Source organism: Adiantum capillus-veneris, chromosome 16, assembly GCF_014529385.1.
Source record: "Adiantum capillus-veneris isolate H3 chromosome 16, ASM1452938v2, whole genome shotgun sequence".
Classification (NCBI taxonomy): domain Eukaryota; kingdom Viridiplantae; phylum Streptophyta; class Polypodiopsida; order Polypodiales; family Pteridaceae; genus Adiantum; species Adiantum capillus-veneris.
The window spans coordinates 106,906,414-106,930,519 of NC_140946.1; the positions used below are offsets into that span (position 1 = coordinate 106,906,414).

The following is a 24,106-nucleotide window of genomic DNA, read 5'->3' on the forward strand; positions in this document are numbered from 1 at the left end:
AGATTTGGGGCAGGATAAACCCTTGCGTGGTTTATCGGCGAAGCCCAAGTCTATGAGTGATGATGATTTGCAGGATCTTGATGAGTTAGCCATGTCTACGATTCGTTTGCATCTGGTTGAGTCTGTTGACTGGCAGGTCTCGAGGGAGACTACAACTCATGCTTTATGGCAGAGTTTACATGCTATGTACGCGACATCCATGTCTACAGGGAAGTCTAGTCCCACTTCTATGTCCATGGGAGAGATTGGTCCCACACGCAAGTCTCGACGGCATAGAGACTTGACATGTTGGCATTGTGGACATAGAGGGCACATTAGGCGTCGATGTTTCAGGCGTTTGAGACAACGGAGGCGACAGATGCGTGATGCAAATTTGGGCATGACAGATGCTAGTGAGATCAGTACGGTGGTTACTGAGTATGCTTGTGACGGCGATGTCACATTTACATCTAGTTTGTCTTCGGACGATCTTATGTCTACGGATTACATATCTGCACATTGTCTTCACATTGGTTACTAGATTCAGATGCTACTTTCCATGTCACGTCACATCGTGAGTGGTTTAGCACGTTTTCTAGTGGGAGACTTGGTTGTGTGCACATGGCTGATGGTGTTATGTATGACATTGAGGGTGCAGGAGACGTATGTTTGTCCTTGCCCAGTGGTATGAGATTTACCTTGTCTTCACATTGTCTTCACATTGGTTACTAGATTCAGATGCTACTTTCCATGTCACGTCACATCGTGAGTGGTTTAGCACGTTTTCTAGTGGGAGACTTGGTTGTGTGCACATGGCTGATGGTGTTATGTATGACATTGAGGGTGCAGGAGACGTATGTTTGTCCTTGCCCAGTGGTATGAGATTTACCTTGCGTCATGTGCGTTATGTGCCAGATCTGAGACGGGATTTTATCTCAGTCAGACAGTTACGGAATAGTGGATATCAGATTTCGCTTCGAGAGCGAGATTTTGTGATGTATTTGGGTTCGCTAGTGATTGCAAGAGGTGCCAGGAGTGGTACAGGTTACCCATTGCATGTGGATCACGGGAGAGACGGTGTTGTCTCTCTGATCATGCAGCCAGGTAGAGAGCGAGAGAGCAGGCGAGTCTCTTTTGCTCATGGGTTGCAGGGTACTTTGCATGGAGTGCAGAGTAGTGAGCTCGTTGTGCACACAGTTGGGGCACGACTTGAGCAGTCACACAGAGAGGTGACAGAGTCAGACATCCATGCCTTGCTAGTGACTGAGCAAAGCAGAGAGTCAGTTGTGCGAGATACTTCTATGCAAGATAGACAGGTAGAGCGGTCTTGCTCTAGTGAGTCACGACAGGAGGACGTTGTGCAAAAGTCTATGCATACAGAGTTAGAGCATGAGAGCTCTAGTGAGTCACAGCAGATTGAGTGGTCATGTTTGCAGTGGATGATTGCAGAGGAGGCTGAGATGTCAGCGATTATGCAGTCATTCCTTTCTATGCTCGACAGTGAGCATGGGGATATAGTTGTGCAGGATATGTCTTCCAACAGACACCTAGAGCAACTATTTTGCTCTGAGGTTGCACGACAGGTTGATGCGTCTTTTGCGGACAGTCATAAGATGCATGTGGTTGACACGCCTTGTCAGTCAGAGATGCCTATTTCCAGGGATATATATGTTGATGCATGCTCCGTAGAGCTAGGAGGGCCCGCTAGCATTGCATCGGCATTCGGTGGTCTCATGTATGAGATGTTGATCTTGAGACCGGATATCGCAGTTGTAGTGGGAGCATTTGCAGTTGGGGTTGTCAGTCGTTTGTTGACTGATGATGGCAAGGTGCACGAGGGAGATATGCAAGTATTGCGTACATACTTGCAGTACGTGTGCGGTACGTCTGGTGGTGTATGGACTTACACGGGAGCAGGACAGCCGGATGCACACGATCACAGCCAGCCAGTGGGTATCGGTTGAGAGAGGTTTTCTCTCACCTTTTGTAGTCTTTAGACTAGGTTCCCTTGCTTAAAGGCACAGTCGCCTTTAAGTGGGAGGTTGTTGGGGTATAGGCGCATGTGCCTTGCCCGACCGCCCAGAGTCTGGGCGCCCACTGACTTGTATACCTTATACATAGCATAAGTGTATAGGGGGCTGCTCACTCTTTGAGTCTCCCCACCCACATCGTGTGTGTGTGTGTGTGTGTGTGTGTGTGTGTGTGTGTGTGTGTGTGTGTGTGTGTGTGTGTGTGTGTGTGTGTGTGTGTGTGTGTGTGTGTGTGTGTGTGTGTGTCTCCTTCTCTCTCTCACTCTCCGTCTGTGGTGCTCCCCGATCCCCTTCATTTTTGTACGGAGAAATGTTGTTTGAGTTGTAATTTTTAACCTAAATACCTAGATTTTGAAGAGAAAGCCCTCATCCTTCGTTATGGTCGTACAAGGAGTTGATGTGGCCAGCCACATGGCCCAGTCCCAGGCCCAAACCTAACACATGTACAACAACATTACTTGCATCCTCATCCACATCCTCAAGAGAAAGCATCTCATGATTTCCTAAAGCATCTGAGCACTACCTCGCCTCCTCCCTCCCTACGCATCTTGTCCCTTGGTTAGCTTCAAATTGAAAACAAAACAAATTGAGAGGAAATTTTGTGGAGTAGTTCTTGCACATCTCTCTCTCTCTCTCTCTCTCTCTCTCTCTCTCTCTCTCTCTCTCTCTCTCTCTCTCTCTCTCTCTCTCTCTCTCTCTCTCTCTCTCTCAATGTAGTTCTTAGATAGAGAAGTGCTCCAAAATCTAAGGCACTCAGCAATTACCAAGTTACTACAACACCACAGTAGCCTATCACCTGATGCTCATTATTTGAGATGACATGTTGTAGACTCCTTGATACACAATTACCTATTTTACCTTATGAAGTGAATCTAACAAATTGATAAAATTATTTAGGTCGTGGAAATGGTATATTGGGTAGGCCTCATCATTTCATCACTTGCTTACATTCCAATGTTGATCATGGGTAGGCCTCGTGATTTTATCACTTGTTATATCATCCCTCAGCCCTCATTTTGTGCAGGGAAGCTTGTGCACCTTTCCTTTTGTTTGGGAGACTTGTATGTTAGCCCTTGGGTTTAATGGGTGTCTTGTGTTTTGTGTGCCATACCCCTAATGTGTTTTGATGGGAGGATTGTGTGAGTGCAACAAAACCCATAAGGGAAGATTTGTTGGGTGTGAGTTCTGTTACAACACCCTCTACCTATGTGAAAGCCTAGTAAGCCTATCCATGTGATCTATCCCATGTGGAATCCTATGTGTAAGGTGAGTTGGAAAGAAGAAACTACCTGTACTTCTTGCATGTGTAAAAATTCAAATATCCTTTCTAGCTCTACATAAGAGCTTGTGATCTACAAACTTTATACATAATTAATCTACTCTCTACTTTTGCATCAAGACTATCTCTTTAATATCTTGCTTAAGTGGTATCATCTTGTTAGTGTACTTAATCAAATGTATTAACCATGAATGGCTTGAATCATCCACCATAATCTATATCATTGACATCCCCTTATCATCCTCTCAAACAATTGCATTGTAAGAGAGGATGATTGATGTAATGAATGATATAATCAAGAAAATGATTACCACCTACATCAACCCTCTTTACAAGAGCAATGATGCCATCTTGCCAAATGTCTTTTGCACCCACACACTTTTTTGTATGATGCAATAAAGTAAGCCCTTTTAGGGATTTACATGTCCATGATCCATGATTACCTCCCAACTTGCACACAGTACATGTCCATCCAACCAAGGTAGATATAGTGGCATGATTGGATTGCAAGCATTTCTAGGAAACTCTACTTTGAAGTGTTTTTTGCAATAACCTCCGATAGTCTCAATACATTAGAAGTGCACCTATGGAAATGATATCTAGCCGAGTTCAAGGATGGACAAGGAGTGTTATTGTATCACCAACTTTGTTTGTAAGGCATGAGTGAGCTTCTTCTTCAGAAATTGCTCAACACCCATCATATTTGCACCAATATCTACCATCTATAGCACCTCGCCTATCAACCTCCCACATTTATACATTCAATAAAAATGCATAATTTTCTCTACCCTCCTTAAATATCCCAACTTTCAATTGAGGGGGAAGGTGTCAAGACCTGGCACTTTGGAAATATAGCTAGGTATCACAACTAGCAGGGGATGTCACTGATTGTTGTGGGGTTCTTTGTCTGCATATAAAGACCTATAAGATAAGAAAAAATTTCCAATAAAGAGGTGGTCATTTTCTTGTTCCACAATATGCATGGAGCATATGAGGAGTTTATTCTAAGATTTTATATTGAATGCTAAGAAGGGTAAATTACATTTATTATACCCAATTAGTAGTTGATATTCTAAAATAGTTTTGCTTCAATCTTAGAGAAACCTTGTTAAGGTTTACCTCTACTTTTTGAATAGTTGTTACCTCTATTCAACAATGCGATAAGGTACTACTAATGTGCGCAACAGGATGCCAGTTGCTCTGACTCTTGTGATCGAGTGTCTCCCTCAAATAGTTGGTGTATAGGTTGGAAAATTTTGTTCTTGGATATGGTTGGTTACCAGGTGGATCCCAAAATAGAAGATATACAGGATGTTTGTGTTTAGTTTTGTCTATGGTTATCTATGGTACCCTGGCTCAGGTTTGTGGAGCAGGGTCAGCTTGTAATTCTTTTAGGGAATTAATTATATTGCTCATAGTTGTGAGTGGTGCGGAAAAAAAAAGATACTACTAATGTGAATCGATGGAATATCTAATTATCTTTACGATAAAGCCATTTACAAGAAGTCCACATACGTTTGCCAAGCAATTTAATGTTGTGACCTCTCAATGTTGATTGCCTTGTCTCTGATCTCTTCTATGTTCTATGTCAACAACAAACAAAAAAGGTTTATAAGGGCAAATGCTCAACATGGCACAAAACAACATTGGGAGAATACTATGCAAAGATATTTAGGCTAGATATCAATGAAAATAATGTATAGTTGGAACAACTTTAGCATTGTAGAAGTTTTTCTACAGAGTCGTTGGTGATCCATCAACATATTGAAACTAGGAACATGACCAGGTCATTCTTGCCATTGTTTCAAGGTTCGGCAATGAGCTAAATTTTTTTTATAGTGTCCCAAGGACTCCCATGGCCAAGCCAACCAACCCTGTATAAAATAAGGAATATTAACCATTTTTTTCAATGTAACATCAACATATGGAAAGATTTTATCTCAAATTAAAGATGCATCATTACCTCCCATTTTTAGAGCTTTGCCGAGTAAGTGGAGACTTCCTATGGCAAGACTTACTGGAAGCCATGTTAACAGGAACAAGATATTAAACATGCTAGAGATACAAGTATGTCATTAAATTTACATAGAAAGAAATAGTGATTTGTGCTTTTGTAAGTAACTCTAAAGAGAAGCCTTGTAGCAAGATCATGAGCATGGACTCTCTCTCTCTCTCTCTCTCTCTCTCTCTCTCACACACACACACACACCAACTCATACATACACATGCATATTCATGCATGTGCACACCAACTCATACACACACGTGCATGAATATGCACCATACATACACACACACACATGCATGCATATTCATGCATATGTGCACACCAACTCATACACACACATGCATGAATATGCACCATACACACACTCACACATGCATGAATATGCATGTGTGTGTGTATGGTGCATATTCATGCGTACACACACACACATGCATGAATATGCATATGCATGTGTGTGTGTGTATGGTGCATATTCATGCGTACACACACACACATGCATGAATATGCATGTGTGTGTATGGTGCATATTCATGCATGTGTGTGTATGAGTTGGTGTGCACATGCATGAATATGCATGTGTGTGTATGAGTTGGGGTGTGTGTGTGTGTGTGTGTGTGTGTGAGAGAGAGAGAGAGAGAGAGAGAGACAGAGAGAGATTGTTTGCACATGTACACGCATGCATGTGTGTGTGTATGGTGCATGAATATGCATGTGTGTGTATTGAGTTGGAGTGTGTGTGTGTGGGAGAGAGAGAGATTGTTTGCACATGTACACACACACATACGTGTTTTCTTCGCATGTATCTTTTAAAGAGAGAGAAAGAGAGATTGTTTGCACATGTATACACACAAACACACACACACACACACACACACACACACGTTTTCTTAGCATATCTCTTTGGATGTTTTTTCATCCATTAAAACCCTCTAGCTATACAACATTTCCTGCAGTAAATGTATCAACTATCGGAGACATAAATATGTTGTATTGAGATTACATCCTCTACCCTTGCATGAGTGTAGCTGGCATGTTTAAGTGATTACTTGAATTATTCCAACATACCAAAATCTTGCTTTTTCGCTATAATTATCTCTCCATTCTTTCTTGAGATAAACATTGTATATCATTGGGTCACACACACAAACAAACATGTACACGTGCACATACCCATATAGATGACATATCATCAATGTAGGTCAAAGACAACCTAAGGGTCCATATAAAACTATTACATGCTCTACAATGACCATGTCAATAAGCCTTGAAGCTTGTGGAGATTAGGATGGAAACTGAAGGTACAAAATGCAAATTTGTGAAGATAACCAAGAATTTAACGTAGCAAGCTTCCACTATCACATCCTGAATGTAGTCACAAAGGTTCTTTAAACCTTGCTTGTTTAAAGAACCCAGTCTATACCAAATCATAGGTGTATTGGAAAAAAAAAAACTTGTACATATTCTATTCTATTGAGAAAAAGGCACATGGCCTATATATATATACACACATAGTTCCAATCACAAATAGGAATTAAACATGATCACTACTATAAAACCTAAATAGATTCTTGTAGGTGAACTTTGAAAAAACTACAATGCTTTGTTTTTTTGTTGCAAAACTCACAATTGTGAGTGATTATTGTATTAGAATTCCATCAAAAAATGTACAAATTCACCTGAGTGACAGATAGTTACATTGGTCGCACCAAGTACCAAACTATTAACAAATCTTTACACAGGATGACTCGATCGGATGGCGAGAGTCGTCCTAATCTAGTCATCCAAGTTTTTCCCTTTTCTTAACACAAATATAATCTCCTTGATTTTATGTACTATCTCTAAGAAGCTAGCCATCGATAGGTCGCTGTCAAAAAGTCGGCAGTTTCTAGCCTTCCAAAGATTATTTAAGAAATAGTATCTGACAATTTGAGTACAAATTAACAGTGCTGAACTTCTAAACTGTTTGCCACCAAGGCACAAATTTCTCTTGAAAAATCCTATTTCCCACATCCTTTGAATCCATTTGCACAGCTTTCCTTCGAGGCCTCTGATAGCCGAGCATTCCATGAAAAGGGGGCCCAGGTCTTCGCTAGCCAATCTGCACCCTGAACATCTATCAAGTCCGATACCACCTGCTTGAATCTTGACTCCTGTAGGCAAGGCCCCCCAAAGTTCTTTCCACAAAGATATCTTCATACACTGAGGCCACTGTGGATTCCAGATATTCTTCATGACCTCCATCCATCGAGCCTCCGACCAATGCTTCTTCCACTTCTTGTTTAAAGGGGCAAACCAATCAGCCTCATGTATTAAAATTTGATAAATGCCCTTGGCCTGGGGTATAGAGAATCGGCTACTCATGGGTCATTTCCAAGCTTTCCACAACAAAGTAGATTCACAGATCGGCATCAGAACGCGGTATGGCGTTCTACAGCCCTGTTAATAAGTAGCTTCTCCATGTTACTGAGTTTAAACTGGGCAACCACCTGGTGAGCAGATTTCCAACACTTGTTATTCCTATCCTAGAAGTGGCACAGCCTTTGAAGCCCTTTATTGTTCATCCTTCTTGCAACCTCTCTCCAATAAGGGTTCAAGAAAACTCTAGCAGCTTTAGACAACAATGGGGACTAGTGCAAGATAGAGTTCTGTACGTATCTGGTTGATTCATCCCATTCCAGTGTCCATGTTGCTCTAATGCACTTTCGCACCAGCTCTCCAGTGATGCCACTCAGTTTTAAGTTGGCCCACCCTGGGGCTAAAATTTTGTCATGCACCTCGATCTCTTTCGATTGACAACCTTCAGAGAAAAGTTTTGCCTTGTCAATCACATCCTTGGTCATGATATTCCAAGACCGGTCTTGATTTGAGATGGACACCACAAAGCTGGCACATAGAGCCTCCACATGAATAGTTGGGCTAAGAATTTCAAGGCCACCTTGCATCAGCGGTCTAGCGTTGCCCATTGCCACGGTGCCCAGGTTTTAGTGTTTGTTTCTCCATAAGATACTTTTAACGGAATTTAAAAACTCCTTCCATTTACATTTGGCCATTTTGAGGAGCAAGCTAGTGAATGCAATATAGGGAATCATAAATGAATTGATCACCCTGATCCGACTGTGGAAGGGAAGCAACACATACTGTGAAGCTTAGTATATCTCGGTATAAGCTTAGCATATCTTAGAGTAAGCCTTGTATATTGATATCCCAAGAGAGCCATAGCCTTATGTTGTAGTTCCTTACTTTGCAACTTCTATAGCGATCCCTTGCACACCTTGTCCATACTTTGTATGTCGAAATCATCTTAATATACTCCTTCCGCTTGCAATCTTTATAGTGTGCGTATTTTGGTATCAGAGCCATAATCAGAGTAATTACTCAGTCATTAATTCGTGTCTAATTAATCTCTTGCAATCATTAAGCAAAGGTTACCTTTCATACTACCAAGACGGCTAGCAAAGTGTTTGTTCTCTTTCAACAACGTCTGCCAAAGAATCAATTGGTGTTTTCCAAAATCGTGTTGTAAGGCAAGGTCGTGTGGTCACGTGGTCTGACGGTCGCCGCCGGCATCTAAGAGTGTAAATCCACAAGCATCAAATCCTCAAGTAAACTCCCGCAGTAAACTCCTACCGTACAACTCAATTTTAGGTAAACATTCAATGGCATTATTGAACAGATCTTTGTCAAAAGTGACCAAGTCTTTTGCACACCTCCCTATGGTTGTAGAAGAATCCGAACCTTCTGCTCAATGGCAAATCCCAGAACTTAAACCCGATCAAGTATATAAACATAAAAATTAATTAAACTTAGAGCCTCTACTGTCTATCTAGATAATAGGTCAATAGCATCTATTCCCTCATATATTTTTATGCATTTTATTAAGCTTACTGAGATCCTCCAACATGACAAAGCAGAAGCCCTAAAAAAGGTTATCACTTTGTTCACCTTGGCTGTGTACAAATAGGTGTAAATCCTCTTTTCAGAGCAGGCTTAGCTGTATCATGTCTAATAATGATTTTAGACACCATACACAAAAATTTGCAAGATCAATTCCTTAGCGGAATTGAAAGTAACCTTGCAGACGGACCAGTCTATTTGCAAGTTCCTCCAAACTATAATGTGTCGCTAGACGACCCCTATTTCGGCGAAGCTTTAACTCTTGCAATAAAAATTGTTGGTTGTGATCTAAAGCATTTAACTCCCAACGTTGAAATTGCTTTCTCTGTTTTAGGTAGAGCAATTAACGTCGGGTTACTAGCAATATATGAAGGTAAATTAACAGCAAGTGAGAAAAAAGATCATAAAGGGCAAAACATTATTATGCGCTCAGATGATCATTCTTAGATGCTTCGCTGTGATCAAATGGCTTGGTCCGGAGTAAAACTACCAGAAAATTGGGCAGTTGATATACAGCTTAAACTACAAACAAAACTTATAAATAGAGTTCTGAATATAGATAGCATAGATTCCTCTAATTATTTAATTAGTTCACAAAAGCCCATTTCCTCAGCTATTGGGCATAAAGCCCCTACAAAGTCTAGAGCTATGCGAGTAAAGGATTGCCAGCATTTTGGAAACCTTTGAGCAAAAGGATCAAACCTTTTGCAGACACTGCTTAAGACTCATAGGAAGGTTAGACTCTTCCTCCTCTGCTTTTACTATCCAGTTTTGCATGATTGAAGGAAAATATTTTATTGTCTCTGACACAGATAAAATCTTTATAGCTCCTTATGTGACTATGCCTGATCAAGCAAAACATTGCCCTGAATTGCTTCAAAGCAATTACCATACTGTCAAGCTCCATTTCCTGGAAAAGCAATTGAATGACTTGCATAAGGTAGTTATTGAGTCAACTCATAAACTTGCTCATATGCAAATTCAATTACAACAAATGCTTGAAAAACTCTCCCTCCTCTGTACATACAGATTTAATAGTTCCCTCTTCCCTTGAGTTACCTTCCTTCTCATTTCATAAACCCTCAATGCATACTCGCTCTGGTCACTCTGGAAAAAATATTTCGTTTAATGTCATGACTGTTGATCAAGAACATGATAGTTCTTTAGACATTGAACCGGGGTGGGAAGACTGGAAAGCTGCGGAGCAGCTTTATTACTAGCCACGAAGTGGCTTATCAGACGAATATGATAGAGATCTTTACACTCTAGCTTGTTGCCACAAAAATCGCAACAAACTAATTGATAACGCAGGTAAACCTCCATCCACAAAACCCAAAGGTGTAACCATAGAATCCATCGACTACCAATGGACTGATGACCAACTCGAGCCAATATGGGATATGACCAATGAAGAACGTAGAGTTGGAATTAAAGATTATGGTCCAGCATTTATCAATGGTGATTGGGATCAGTTCGATTCTTTCTATGATGAAAGAATTTACAATGGTCTTCAAGAAGAAATAATTGCTGACAATCTTCCATCTCCTCCAATAGAAATTGATAATCCTTTTTCTCAGGAAGAGTCAGAGATTGATGATTTGCAAGCCGACATCCCTCTAGTGCCATTACATATGAAAAAAGATGAACTTATGGATGAAGCCTCTAGCAGTGCAGCCCAAGCTTCTAAACATCCCCAATTTGTGCAAGGAATTAAAAAGGTAGGTGACATTATCTTTTACAACATTGATAATTTAGAACAAGAGGACATCATTCTTGTTCTAGAATACATGCATAATTGGATCTATCAGCAAATGTTATTTGGGCGAATGCGACAACAAACTACAATAGAAGCTGCAGTAAATGGTTTTACAGGTATGCTCAAAAGGTGGTGGGAAATGTTACCTCCAGAGATCAAAAACTCTATCTTACGACCTGCTGGTAATGCGTCACCTCTATTACTACTGATAGAGAGCATCTACAAAGAATCATTGGACATCAAGAAGATCAAGCATCAGTGGCCTTACAAGCCTTTCATGAGGCTCAGATCTGTAATTTCTCCTCTACATGGGATTTTTGTATTTATTGCAGAAATCTAATATACAAAGCAGGAAAATACCATTCTCGGGAAATCAAAGCAGAATTTGTGTGCAAGCTACCAAAAGCAATTACAAAGCTCCTTATTGAGAAGCTGGATAACCAAAATCTAAATCTCCAAACAATGACTCTTGGAGATATAATCCAAGCTCTATAGATAGTCATACAAGAACTCTGTATTCAGAAGCAGGCACAAAAAGAATTGAAGGATTCCAAACCTTCAAAGAAATTCTGCAAACAAAATCACTACTCTAGAGATTTTGGATGCACAGACAAAAAGATAAAATGTTCTTGCAAGCATTCAAAGAAGGAAAAGAAGGAGAAAAATTATAGAAAGAAACCCAAGCGCAGGTTTTTCAAGAAATGTAAGTCCACATCTTCAAAGAATGACAACAAATGTTTTATTTGTGGAAAACAAGGTCATTGGGCTTCAGAATGTCCAAAGAAGAAAAAATCAGTAGCATTCAAGAATATTATTCTTGAAGATGGATATAGCTACTCTGAGATATCCTCCTCTGATTTCTCTAATTTTGAGTTCAGTATTGCTCAACTTGAAAGCAAAGTGCCTTCAACAGAAGAAAGCAGCTTCGACTCCGACTCAAGTACCGAGATATACTAAGCTTCACTCAAGATAATTTACAATGAAAGGGAGTCTCCATTTTATAGGAGTTTGGGTGGCTTCCTTTACAAGCTTCATGTAATGCGCATTCTACAAAGTGGGCATGTGGTCTTCTACTAAAGAAAAAGTGGACATGTGTTAAAAAGTGGACATGTGTTTTCCACTAAGGTGATCATGTGTATTCCACTAAAGTAGAATCTTCTTGTGTGTTCCATTATGCTTACGCTTTTTTCCAGTCACTATGTGCCGGAGATCAAAAACTCTATCTTATGACCTGCTGGTAATGAGTCGCCTCTATTACTACTGATAGAGAGCATCTATAAAGAATTCATTGGACATCAAGATCCCACTAGAAAGCTGCGGAGCAGCTTTATTACCAGCCACGAAGTGGCTTATCAGACGAAGATGATAGAGATCCTTACACTCTAGCTTGTTGCCACAAAAATCACAACAAACTAATTGATAACGCAGGTAAACCTCCATCACAAAACCCAAAGGTGTAGCATAATGAAACACACAAGAAGATTCTACTTTAGTGGAATACACATGATCACCTTAGTGGAAGACACATGTCCACTTTTTCTTTAGTGGAAGACCACATGTCCACTTTGTAGAATGCGCATTACATGAAGCTTGTAAAGGAAGCCACCCAATCTCCTATAGAAGGTAGACTCTCCTTTATTGTAAATTACCTTGAGTGAAGCTTAGTATATCTCGGTATAAGCTTAGCATATCTTAGAGTAAGCCTTGTATATTGATATCCCAAGAGAGGCATAGCCTTATGTTGTAATTCCTTACTTTGCAACTTCTATAGCGATCCCCTGCACACCTTGTCCATACTTTGTATGTCGAAATCATCTTAATATACTCCTTCCGTTTGCAATCTTTATAGTGTGCGTATTCTGGTATGAGAACCATAATCAGAGTAATTACTCGGTCATTAATTAATGTCTAATTAATCTATTGCCATCATTAAGCAAAGGTTATCTTTCATACCACCAAGAAGGCTAGTAAAGTGTTTGTTCTCTTTCAACAACGTGTGCCAGAGAATCAATTGGTGTTTTCCAAAATCGTGTTGTGAGGCAAGGTCGTGTGGTCGCGTGGTCTGACGATCGCCGCCGGCATCTAAGAGTGTAAAGCCACAGGCAGCAAATCCTCAAGTAAACTCCTACCGCACGACTCAATTTCAGGTAAACATTCAATGGCATTCTTGAACAGATCTTTGTCAAAAGTGACCAAGTCTTTTGCACACCTCTCTATGGTTGTAAAACAAGTCGAACCTTCTGCTCAATGGAAAATCCCAGAACTCAAACCCGATCAAGTATATAAACATAAAAATTTATTTAAACTTAGTGCCTCCACTGTCTATCTAGATAATAGGTCAGTAGCATATATTCCCTCAGATAATTTTATGCATTTTATTATGCTTACTGAGATCCACCAACAAGACAAAGCAGAAGCCCTAAAAAAGGGTTATCACTTTGATCACGTTGGTTGTGTACAAGTAAATATAGATAGTATAAAATCCTCTAATTATTTAATTAGTTCACAAAAGCCCATTTCTTCAGCTATTGTGCATAAAGCCCCTACAAAGTCTAGAGCTATGCGTGTAAAGGATTTCCAACATTTGAAAACCTTTGAGCAAAGAGATCAAACCTTTTGCAGGCATTGCTTAAGACTCATAGGAAGATTAGACTCTTCCTCCTCTGCTTTTACTATCCAGTTTTTCATGATTGAAGGAAAAGAATTTATTGTCTTTGACACAGATAAAACCTTTATAGCCCCTTATGTAACTATGCCTGATCAAGCAAAACCTCGCCCGGAATTGCTTCAAAGTAATTACCATACTGTCAAGCTGCATTTCCTTGAAAAGCAATTGAATGACTTGCATAAGTTAGTTATTCAGTCAACTCATAAACTTGCTCATATGCAAATTCAATTCCAACAAATGCTTGACAACTCTCCCTCCTCTGTACATACAGATTTAATAATTCCCTCTTCCCTTGAGTTACGTTACTTCTCATTTTATAAACCTTCAATGCATACTCGCTCTGGTCACTCTAGCAAACATTTTTCCTTTAATGTCGTGATTGTTGACCAAGAACAGGATAATTCTTCAGACATTGAACTGGGCTGGGAAGACTGGAAAGCTGCGGAGCAGCTTTATAACCAGCCACGAAGTGGATTATCAACCGAAGATGATAGAGATCTTTACACTCTAGCTTGTTGCCACAAAAATCGCAACAAACTTATTGAAAATGCAGGTAAACCTCCATCCACAAAACCCAAAGGTGTAACCATAGAACTTATCGACTACCAATGGACTGATTACCAACTCGAGGCAATATGGGATATGACCAATGCAAAACATAGAGTTGGAATTAAAGATTATGGTGCAGCATTTATCAATGGTGATTGGGATCAGTTCGATACTTTCTATGATGAAAGAATTTACAATGGACTTCAAGCAAAAATCATTCCTGACAATCTTCCATCTAGTGCCATTACATATGGAAAAAGATGAACCTATGGATGAAGCCTCTAGCAGTGCAGCCCAAGCTTCTAAACATCCCCAATTTGTGCAAGGAATTAAAAAGGTAGGTGACGTTACCTTTTACAAAATTGATAATTTAGAACAAGAGGACATCATTCTTGTTCTAGAATACATGCATAATTGGATCTATCAGCAAATTTTATTTGGGCGAATGCAACAACAAACTGCAGTAGAAGCTGCAGTAAATGGTTTTACAGGTATCCTAAAAAGGTGGTGGGAAATGTTACCTCCAGAGAGCAAAAACTCTATCTTACGACATGCTGGTAATGCGTCGCCTCTATTACTACTAATAGAGAGCATCTACAAAGAATTCATTGGACATCAAGAAGATCAAGCATCGCTGGCCTTACAAGCCTTTCATGAGGCTCAGATCTGTAATTTCTCTTCTATATGGGATTTTTGTATTTATTGCAAAAATCTAATATACAAAGCAGGAAAATACCATTCTCGGAAAATCAAAGCAGAATTTGTGCACAAGCTACCAAAAGCAATTACAAAGCTCCTTATTGAGAAGCTGGATAACCAAAATCTAAATCTCCAAACAGCGACTCTTGGAGATATAATCCAAGCTCTACAGGTAGTCATACAGGAACTCTATATTCACAAGTAGGCACAAAAAGAATTGAAGGATTCCAAACCTTCAAAGAAATTCTGCAAACAAAATCACTACTCCAGAGATTTTGGATGCACAGACAAAAAGACAAAATGTTCTTGCAAGCATTCAAAGAAGGAAAAGAAGGAGAAAAATTATAGAAAGAAAACCAAGCAAAGGTTTTTCAAGAAATGTAAGTCCACATCTTCAAAGAATGACAACAAATGTTTTTTTTGTAGAAAACAAGGGCATTGGGCTTCAGAATGTCCAAAGAAGAAAAAATCAGTAGCATTCAAGAATATCATACTTGAAGATGGATATAGCTACTATGAGATATCCTCCTCTGATATCTTTGATTTTGAGTTCAGTATTGCTCAACTTGAAAGCAAAGTGCCTTCAACAGAAGAAGCACCTTCGACTCCGACTCAAGCTTTCAAGATTGCCCTATTGCAATGAATGTCATGAGTCTAGAAGACTTCATGCCTATTCCCTTCAACCCTCAACAATGGAAAAGGTTTTCCAAAGGAAAACAACAGTTCCAATCAGATGACTTTTTAGATCAAATTTGGAGAAGACTTTTCCGCCATTTGTTCTTCTGATTAAGTCTTCCTGAAGAGGGATAGGAAATTTCTTCGGAACCAGAAATTTGTTCAGGGGTTTGTAATCAATTACTAACCTCTTTTTCCCTCTCTTCTGTTCGTTGTGATTGTTGACGTAGAAGGCTCTACAAGCCCAATTTGAGTTAGATGGTTGGATTATACCTTTCTGCAGTAGTTCTTCTATTTCTCTGCGGCAAAGCTCATTATCGAAAATTGACATTCCTGGGTGGGAAGCTTTGGTTGGATTAACTTCAGGGATAGTAGGGAGAGTGATCATGTATTTTTCTTCATCCCAGAAGGCTAAGGGGTTGTCGGAGGTTCTCTGCATGATCTTTTCTTTTATTTCTTCTATTTGGGTTTTGTATTTTGCTTTGTTTTTTTGGAACCACTCTCTAAATGTGCTATCACAATAGTTTATGGAAACTAAATAGTTATTGATAGCATAACTGGCTCTCTGCTTAATCGGAGCAGTATATCTTTTACCCAGATAAGAGAAATGAAAGCTTGTTTCTGTGAATGTGCTAGGGGTTAGCTTTGATATTAGATCAAACCCAATTACTAGATCATAGCACATATTTGAACTGTGTAAGGATAGTCTAATAGGTAATCTAGCACTGCCTAGCTCTATCCATGCATAGACATATTCTCTGATTGTTGCCTTGGAGCCGTTACCATATTTTACCTGCCTGACTTCTGGATATTTCTTGATCATTATTGATGGGAATAAAGCTTTTTTTGCAAAGCTTCCTCCTGCACCTGTGTCAATTAAAGCATCCAGAGCAATTGCTTGAAAACCTTTTGGTTTGATTAGCAATCCTACAATAGGGATGGCCACATTATTTTCATTGATGATTTGTGTGTCGTTGGCCATATTCGTTTCTGTGGACTCCCTTGTTTCTTTGGGTTGAGGCTTGGGTTGCTTGAACAGGGTTATCAAATCTTTCAAATTTTTAAAATCTTCTTCAGATAGTTGATTACCTTTTGAAGTTGGCTCAGCTAGCTATTCTTTTGGAAGTAAGATATCCCATGGAACTGGAGCAGGTGGAGTTGGGGTATTTGGAAAGAACTGAGAAGTCTGAGAAGTCTCACCCCCCCAAGAAAGGAAAGTGGTTTCTCTAGCAGTGAAATCGGCTTCCCATTTATGGAGAGCCTGCTGTTTTTCAAACAGAAGCTCGCGTTGACGCAATTCCTGTTCTTTTTTACACAATTCTTTATAAGAGTGATCTTGTTTAGAACGGGATGTCGATGGCATATCCTGAGGGAAATCAGAAGCTTCTTCGTCAGAATTAGAAGAATTGAAAGGTGTTCTTCCTGGTAGCAATGTTTGGAGAGGTCGAGCTTTGATTTTGCCTGAGACCAGATTACTGATGAAGTTGTGATCAAAGAGAGGCTGACTTGCTTTAATTTGCTTTAGTTTCATTTTGGTGGCTAAAGCTAGAATGACCATTTGTTCTAAAGCTAGTGCTTTAGGTTTGTCAGCTTCACGTAGAGCATTTCTAAGCTCCTTCTGATAAGTAGATGCTTCTTTGGAAGTATGTTGAGAAGAGGTCTTCTTACCCGGTTTTTCAGATCCGAAGGAAGAATCTGAATTGCTTGAAGCATAGTCATCTGATTGGAACCGTTTTTTTCCTTTGGAAAACCTTTTCCATTGTTGAGGGTTGAAGGGAATAGGCATGAAGTCTTCTAGGCTCATGACATTCATTGCAATAGGTCAATCTTGAAAGCTTGAGTCGGAGTCAAAGCTGCTTTCTTCTGTTGAAGGCACTTTGCTTTCAAGTTGAGCAATACTGAACTCAAAATCAGAGATATCAGAGGACAATATCTTAGAGTAGCTATATCCATCTTCAAGAATAATATTCTTGAATGCTACAGATTTTCTCTTCTTTGGACATTCTGAAGCCCAATGACTTTGCTTTCCACAAATAAAACATTTGTTGTCATTCTTTGAAGATGTGGACTTACGTTTCTTGAAAAATATGTGCTTGGGTTTCTTTCTATAATTTTTCTCCTTCTTTTCCTTCTTTAAATGCTTGCAAGAACATTTTATCTTTTTGTCTGTGCATCCAAAATCTCTGGAGTAGTGATTTTGTTTGGAGAATTTCTTTGAAGGTTTGGAATCCTTCAATTCTTTTTGTGGCTGCTTCTGAATACAGAGTTCTTGTATGACTACCTGTAGAGCTTGGATTATATCTCCAAGAGTCACTGTTTGGAGATTTAGATTTTGGTTATCCAGCTTCTCAATAAGGAGCTTTGTAATTGCTTTTGGTAGCTTGTGCACAAATTCTGCTTTGATTTCCCAAGAATGGTATTTTCCTGCTTTGTATATTAGATTTCTGCAATAAATACAAAATTCCCATATAGAGGAGAAATTACAGATCTGAGCCTCATGAAAGGCTTGTAAGGCCAGCGATGCTTGATCTTCGTGATGTCCCATGAATTCTTTGTAGATACTCTCTATCATTAGTAACACAGGTGACGTATTACCAGCAGGTCGTAAGATAGAGTTTTTGATCTATGGAGGTAACATTTCCCACCACCCTTTGAGGATACCTGTAAAACCATTTACTACAGCTTCTACTGCAGTTTGTTGTCGCATTCGCCCAAATAACATTTGCTGATAGATCCAATTATGCATGTATTCTAGAACAAGAATGATGTCCTCTTGTTCTAAATTATCAATGTTGTAAAAGGTAACGTCACCTACCTTTTTAATTCCTTGCACAAATTGGGGATGTTTAGAAGCTTGGGCTGCATTGGTAGAGGCTTCATCCATAGGTTCATCTTTTTCCATATGTAATGGCACTAGAGGGATGTCGGCTTGCGAATCATCAGTCTCTGACTCTTCCTGAGAAAAAGGATTATCAATTTCTATTGTAGGAGATGGAAGATTGTCAGGAATGAGTTCTGCTTGAAGACCATTGTAAATTCTTTCATCATAGAAAGAATCGAACTGATTCCAGTCACCATTGATAAATGATGGACCATAATCTTCCAACTCTATGTTCTGCATTGGTCATATCCCATATTGGCTCGAGTTGGTCATCAGTCCATTGGTAGTCGATGGATTCTATGGTTACACCTTTGGGTTTTGTGGATGGAGGTTTATCTACATTATCAATTAGTTTGTTGCAATTTTTGTGGCAACAAGCTAGAGTGTGAAGATCTCTATCATCTCCGTCTGATAAGCCACTTCGTGGCTGGTAATAAAGCTGCTCCGCAGCTTTCTAGTCTTCCCACGCCAGTTCAATGGCTGAAGAATTATCATGTTCTTGGTCAACATTCATGACATTAAAGGACAAATGTTTGCCAGAGTGACCAGAGCGAGTATGCATTGAGGGTTTATAAAATGAGAAGTAAGGTAACTAAAGGGAAGAGAAACTATTAAATCTATATGTACAGAGGAGGGAGAGTTTTTCAAGCATTTGTTGGAATTGAATTTGCATATGAGCAAGTTTATGAGTTGACTCAATAACTAACTTATGCAAGTCATTCAATTGCTTTTCAAGGAAATGCAGCTTGACAGTATGGTAATTGCTTTGAAGCAATTCCGGGCGAGGTTTTGCTTGATCAGGCATAGTTACATAAGGGGCTATAAAGCTTTATCTGTGTCAGAGACAATAAAATCTTTTCCTTTGATCATGCAAAACTGGATAGTAAAAGCAGAGGAGGAAGAGTCTAATCTTCCTATGAGTCTTAAGCAATGCCTGCAAAAGGTTTGATCTTTTTGCTCAAAGGTTTCCAAATGTTGGCAATCCTTTACTCGCATAGCTCTAGACTTTGTAGCGGCTTTATGCACAATAGCTGAAGAAATGGGCTTTTGTGAACTAATTAAATAATTAGAGGATTTTATACTATCTATATTTATTAGTACACAGTCAAGGTGATCAAAGTGATAACCGTTTTTTAGGGCTTCTGCTTTGTCTTGTTGGAGGATCTCAGTAAGCTCAATAAAATGCATAAATTTATCAGAGGGAATAGATGCTACTGACCTATTATCTAGATAGACAATGGAGGCTCTAAGTTTAAATAAATTTTTATGTTTATATACTTGATCGGGTTTGAGTTCTGGGATTTTCCATTGAGCAGAAGGTTCGGCTTCTTCTACAGCCATAGAGAGGTGTGCAAAAGACTTGTTCACTTTTGACAAAGATCTGTTCAAGAATGCCATTGAATGTTACCTGAAATTGAGTCGTGCCACGGTAGGAGTTTACTGCGGGAATTTACTGTGGGAATTTACTGCGGAAGTTTACTTGAGGATTTGATGCCTGTGGCTTTACACTCTTAGATGCCGGCAGTGACCGTCAGACCATGTGACCACGCGACCTTGCCTCGCAACACAATTACGGAAAACACCAATTGATTCTTTGGCAGACGTTGTTGAAACAGAACAAACACTTTGCTAGCCTTCTTGGTAGTATGAAAGATAATCTTTGCTTAATGATGGCAAGAGATTAATTAGACACTAATTAATGACTGAGCAATGACTCTGATTATGGCTCTGATACCAAAATACACACATTATAAAGATTGCAAGCGGAAGGAGTATATTAGGATGATTTCGACATACAAAGTATGGACAAGGTGTGCAGGGGATCGCTATAGAAGTTGCAAAGTAAGGAATTACAACATAAGGCTATGCCTCTCTTGGGATATTAATATACAAGGCTTACTCTAAGATATGCTAAGCTTATACCGAGATATACTAAGCTTCACTCAAGATCCTTTACAATGAAGGGGAGTCTCCCTTTTATAGGGGATTGGGTGGCTTCCTTTACAAGCTTCATGTAATGCGCATTCTACAAAGTGGACATGTGGTCTTCTACTAAAGAAAAAGTGGACATGTGTCTTCCACTAAGGTGATCATGTGGATTCCACTAAAGTAGAATCTTCTTATGTGTTCCATTATTCTTACGCTGAGGGAACTATTAAATCTGTATGTACAGAGGAGGGAGAGTTGTCAAGCATTTGTTGTAATTGAATTTGCATATGAGCAAGTTTATGAGTTGACTCAATAACTAACTTATGCAAGTCATTCAATTGCTTTTCCAGGAAATGCAGCTTGACAATATGGTAATTTCTTTGAAGCAATTCAGGGCGAGGTTTTGCTTGATCAGGCATAGTTACATAAGGAGCTATAAAGATTTTATCTGTATCAGAGACAAAATATTTTCCTTCGATCATGCAAAATTGGATAGTAAAAGCAGAGGAGGAAGAGTCTAACCTTCCTATGAGTCTTAAGCAATGCCTGCAAAAGGTTTGATCCTTTTGCTCAAAGGTTTCCAAATGTTGGCAATCCTTTACTCGCATAGCTCTAGACTTTGTAGGGGCTTTATGCACAATAGCTGAGGAAATGGGATTTTGTGTACTAATTAAATAATTAGAGGAATCTATACTATCTATATTTAGAACTCTATTTATAAGTTTTGTTTGTAGTGTAGGCTGTATATCAACTACCCAATTTTCTGGTAGTTTTACTTCGGACCAAGCAATTTGATAACAGCGAAGCATCTAAGAATGATCATCTGAGCGCATAATAATGTTTTACCCTTTATGATCTTTATTCTCACTTGCTGTTAATTTACCTTCATATATTGTTGGTAACCCGGAGTTAATTTCTCTACCTAAAACAGAGAAAGCAATTTCAACATTGGGAGTTAAATGCTTTAGATCACAACCAGCAATTTTTATTGCAAGAGTTAAAGCTTCGCCAAAATAGGGGTCATCTAGCGACACATTATAGTTTGGGCGAACTTGCAAATAGACTGGTCCGTCTGCAAGGTTACTTTCAATTCTGCCAAGGAATTGATCTTGCAAATTTTTGTGTATGGTGTCTAAAATCATTACTAGACATGATATAGCTAAGCCTGCTCTGAAAAGAGGATTTACACCTATTTGTACACAGCCAAGGTGAACAAAGTGATAACCCTTTTTTAGGGCTTCTGCTTTGTCATGTTGAAGGATCTCAGTAAGCTTAATAAAATGCATAAATTTATCTGAGGGAATAGAGGCTACTGACCTATTATCTAGATAGACAGTGGAGGCTCTAAGTTTAAATAAATTTTTATGTTTATATACTTGATCAGGTTTAAGTTCTGGGATTTGCCATTGAGCAGAAGGTTCGGCTTCTTCTACAGCCATAGAGAGGTGTGCAAAAGACTTGTTCATTTTTGACAAAGATCTATTCAAGAATGCCGTTGAATGTTTACCTGAAATTGAATCGTGCCGCGGTAGGTGTTTAATGCGGGAATTTACTATGGAAGTTTACTTGAGGATTTGATGCCTGTGGCTTTACACTCTTAGATGCCGGCGGCGAACGTCAAACCATGCGACCACGCGACTACGCGACCTTGCCTCACAACACGATTACGGAAAACACCAATTGATTCTTTGGCAGACGTTGTTGAAACAGAACAAACACTTTGCTAGCGTTCTTGGTAGTATGAAAGATAACCTTTGCTTAATGATGGTAAGAGATTAATTAGACACTAATTAATGACTGAGCAATGACTGAGTAATTACTCTGATTATGCCTCTATTACCAAAATACGCACACTATAAAGATTGCAAGTGGAAGGAGTATATTAGGATGATTTCGACATACAAAGTATGGACAAGGTGTGCAAGGGATCGCTATAGAAGTTGCAAAGTAAGGAATTAAAACATAAGGCTATGCCTCTCTTGGGATATCAATATACAAGGCTTACTCTAAGATATGCTATGCTTATACCGAGATATACTAAGCTTCACTCAAGATAATTTACAATGAAGGGGAGTCTCCCTTTTATAGGAGATTGGGTGGCTTCCTTTACAAGCTTCATGTAATGCGCATTCTACAAAATGGACATGTGGTCTTCCACTAAAGAAAAAGTGGGCATGTGTCTTCCACTAAGGTGATCATGTGTATTCAAATAAAGTAGAATTTTTTTGTGTGTTCCATTATGCTTATGCTTTTTTCCAGTCACTATATGCTGGCATAGCCGTAGCATCGTGGATGACATCAGTGCTTGTGTCACTAGGAGATAGTGGAGGAAATAATATTATTCCACCTGGCCTTTATGATGAGATGGCTTTAGGATGACAGCGAGGACGTTGTAGGTATCATACATTGAGTCCTTCGTGGAAGAATGTACAGGTTGTAGCTAGATAGGTAGCTGCTTGTGATGAGGTTACAACTTCAGTTTGGGTGGTAATTGGAGTTAGGTTAAACTCATTAAGATATACATTGGGCCATTCATGTGTAGCAATGGTATACTGAAGTTGGTGCAGGATCTTTGGATGATGCCTTTTTGCCTTCCATCGGAATTTAAAATATTTATCATTAAAGGTGATGGGCTGCAATTTATCCAGAATATCATTACTGATGATCATATCATAACTGGGCTGAGAGTAGAGATAGGCAAAGATAGGTATTCTGGCCTTACCAAGCAGTAACCATAATCTGGCTTGATTTTTTATCGGTTCTTCGGATTTGTTAGCACACTTTATCAGAAATGGTTCATCTAGTTTTTTCCAATAGTTTTCAGGAACAAACCTTTCATTTAGAAGATTTAGGCTAGCTCCTGTGTCGATTATAGCATGAAGGGAATTCTGAAACTGAGTATTCAGAATTATTGTAATGGAGACTCCTTTTAGTGGTGAGACACTATTGTCTCCATTTAGTGGGTCCTGAATTTCTTCTTGTTGTGAAGAGATGAACTCTTTACTTGTTTTGAGATCTTCTTAAGGGTTTGATGATTGTTTAGAATCAACCTTGTGTTGTGACACACGGTGGTTTGGATGTCATTAATGACTTCTTGAAGTTTGTCAAGTTTAGAGGGAATCAAACTTGAGTGGTCAGAGGTTTTTAATTGGGTGCTTGTTGGAGAGAACCAGTTTTCTAATGGTTGTTTTTCTTTTCTTTTACTCTGTATAGATGATTCTCTTGAGATTTGCTCATGGGTATGTATATCATCTATTTTTTGAGCAAGGACTTGAAGTTCTGTAGGATCATCAATCCATTGTTGAACATGTCTGTTGATTGGATTGATCCATGCTTTCTTTATGGCTTCCTGGTTAATTGGCCTGATCTGTTCAGCATTCAATTGCTTTGGAGGGTCAGCTTCTTCAGAGATTTCGGCTTCTGAATCAGAGTCTTCATAGTTAACATAGAATTTTCTCCAATCTCCATACCATGCTGTCCTAAGTATGGTTACTTTAGTATTGATCCATTTAGCCTTATCTTGATCAGTTTGCTGGCTAAGAGGATTCTAGATCTAGAATAGTTTCTTTTTTCTTATGGGAATAATAGATAGAGGAGTCTACCTTTTCTGCTTGGGTTAGAAATGGTAGATCTTCTACCGGAATACCATCAATACTTATTGCCGGAGATTCTAAAATATCTTGTCTCTGTCCTTCAGTGATTTCTTGAATTGTAATAGAGACATTGCTTTTAGTTTCAGACTCTTTACCTTTTGTTGAT

The 24,106-nt window shown here is 39.2% G+C and overlaps 1 protein-coding gene across 3 annotated transcripts in view; it reads right to left on the minus strand.

Annotated features, from left to right (window-relative positions):
• Window positions 1-4,878: 4,878 nt before the first annotated feature.
• The window catches only part of LOC147439595 (uncharacterized), a 61,327-nt gene continuing 42,099 nt past the window's right edge, over window positions 4,879-24,106 (minus strand). The window contains exons 3-4 of one of the 3 annotated variants that reach the window (XM_086485414.1): window positions 5,252-5,305; window positions 4,879-5,162 (exon numbers count right to left, since the gene is read on the minus strand). In XM_086485414.1, coding sequence (XP_086341540.1) covers window positions 5,122-5,162; window positions 5,252-5,305 — 95 coding nt within the window. In that variant the 3' untranslated portion in view covers window positions 4,879-5,121. Of the gene's footprint in view, window positions 5,163-5,251; window positions 5,344-24,106 lie in introns of those variants that run through there. The other 2 variants (XM_086485416.1, XM_086485417.1) reach the window with 2 other exon arrangements.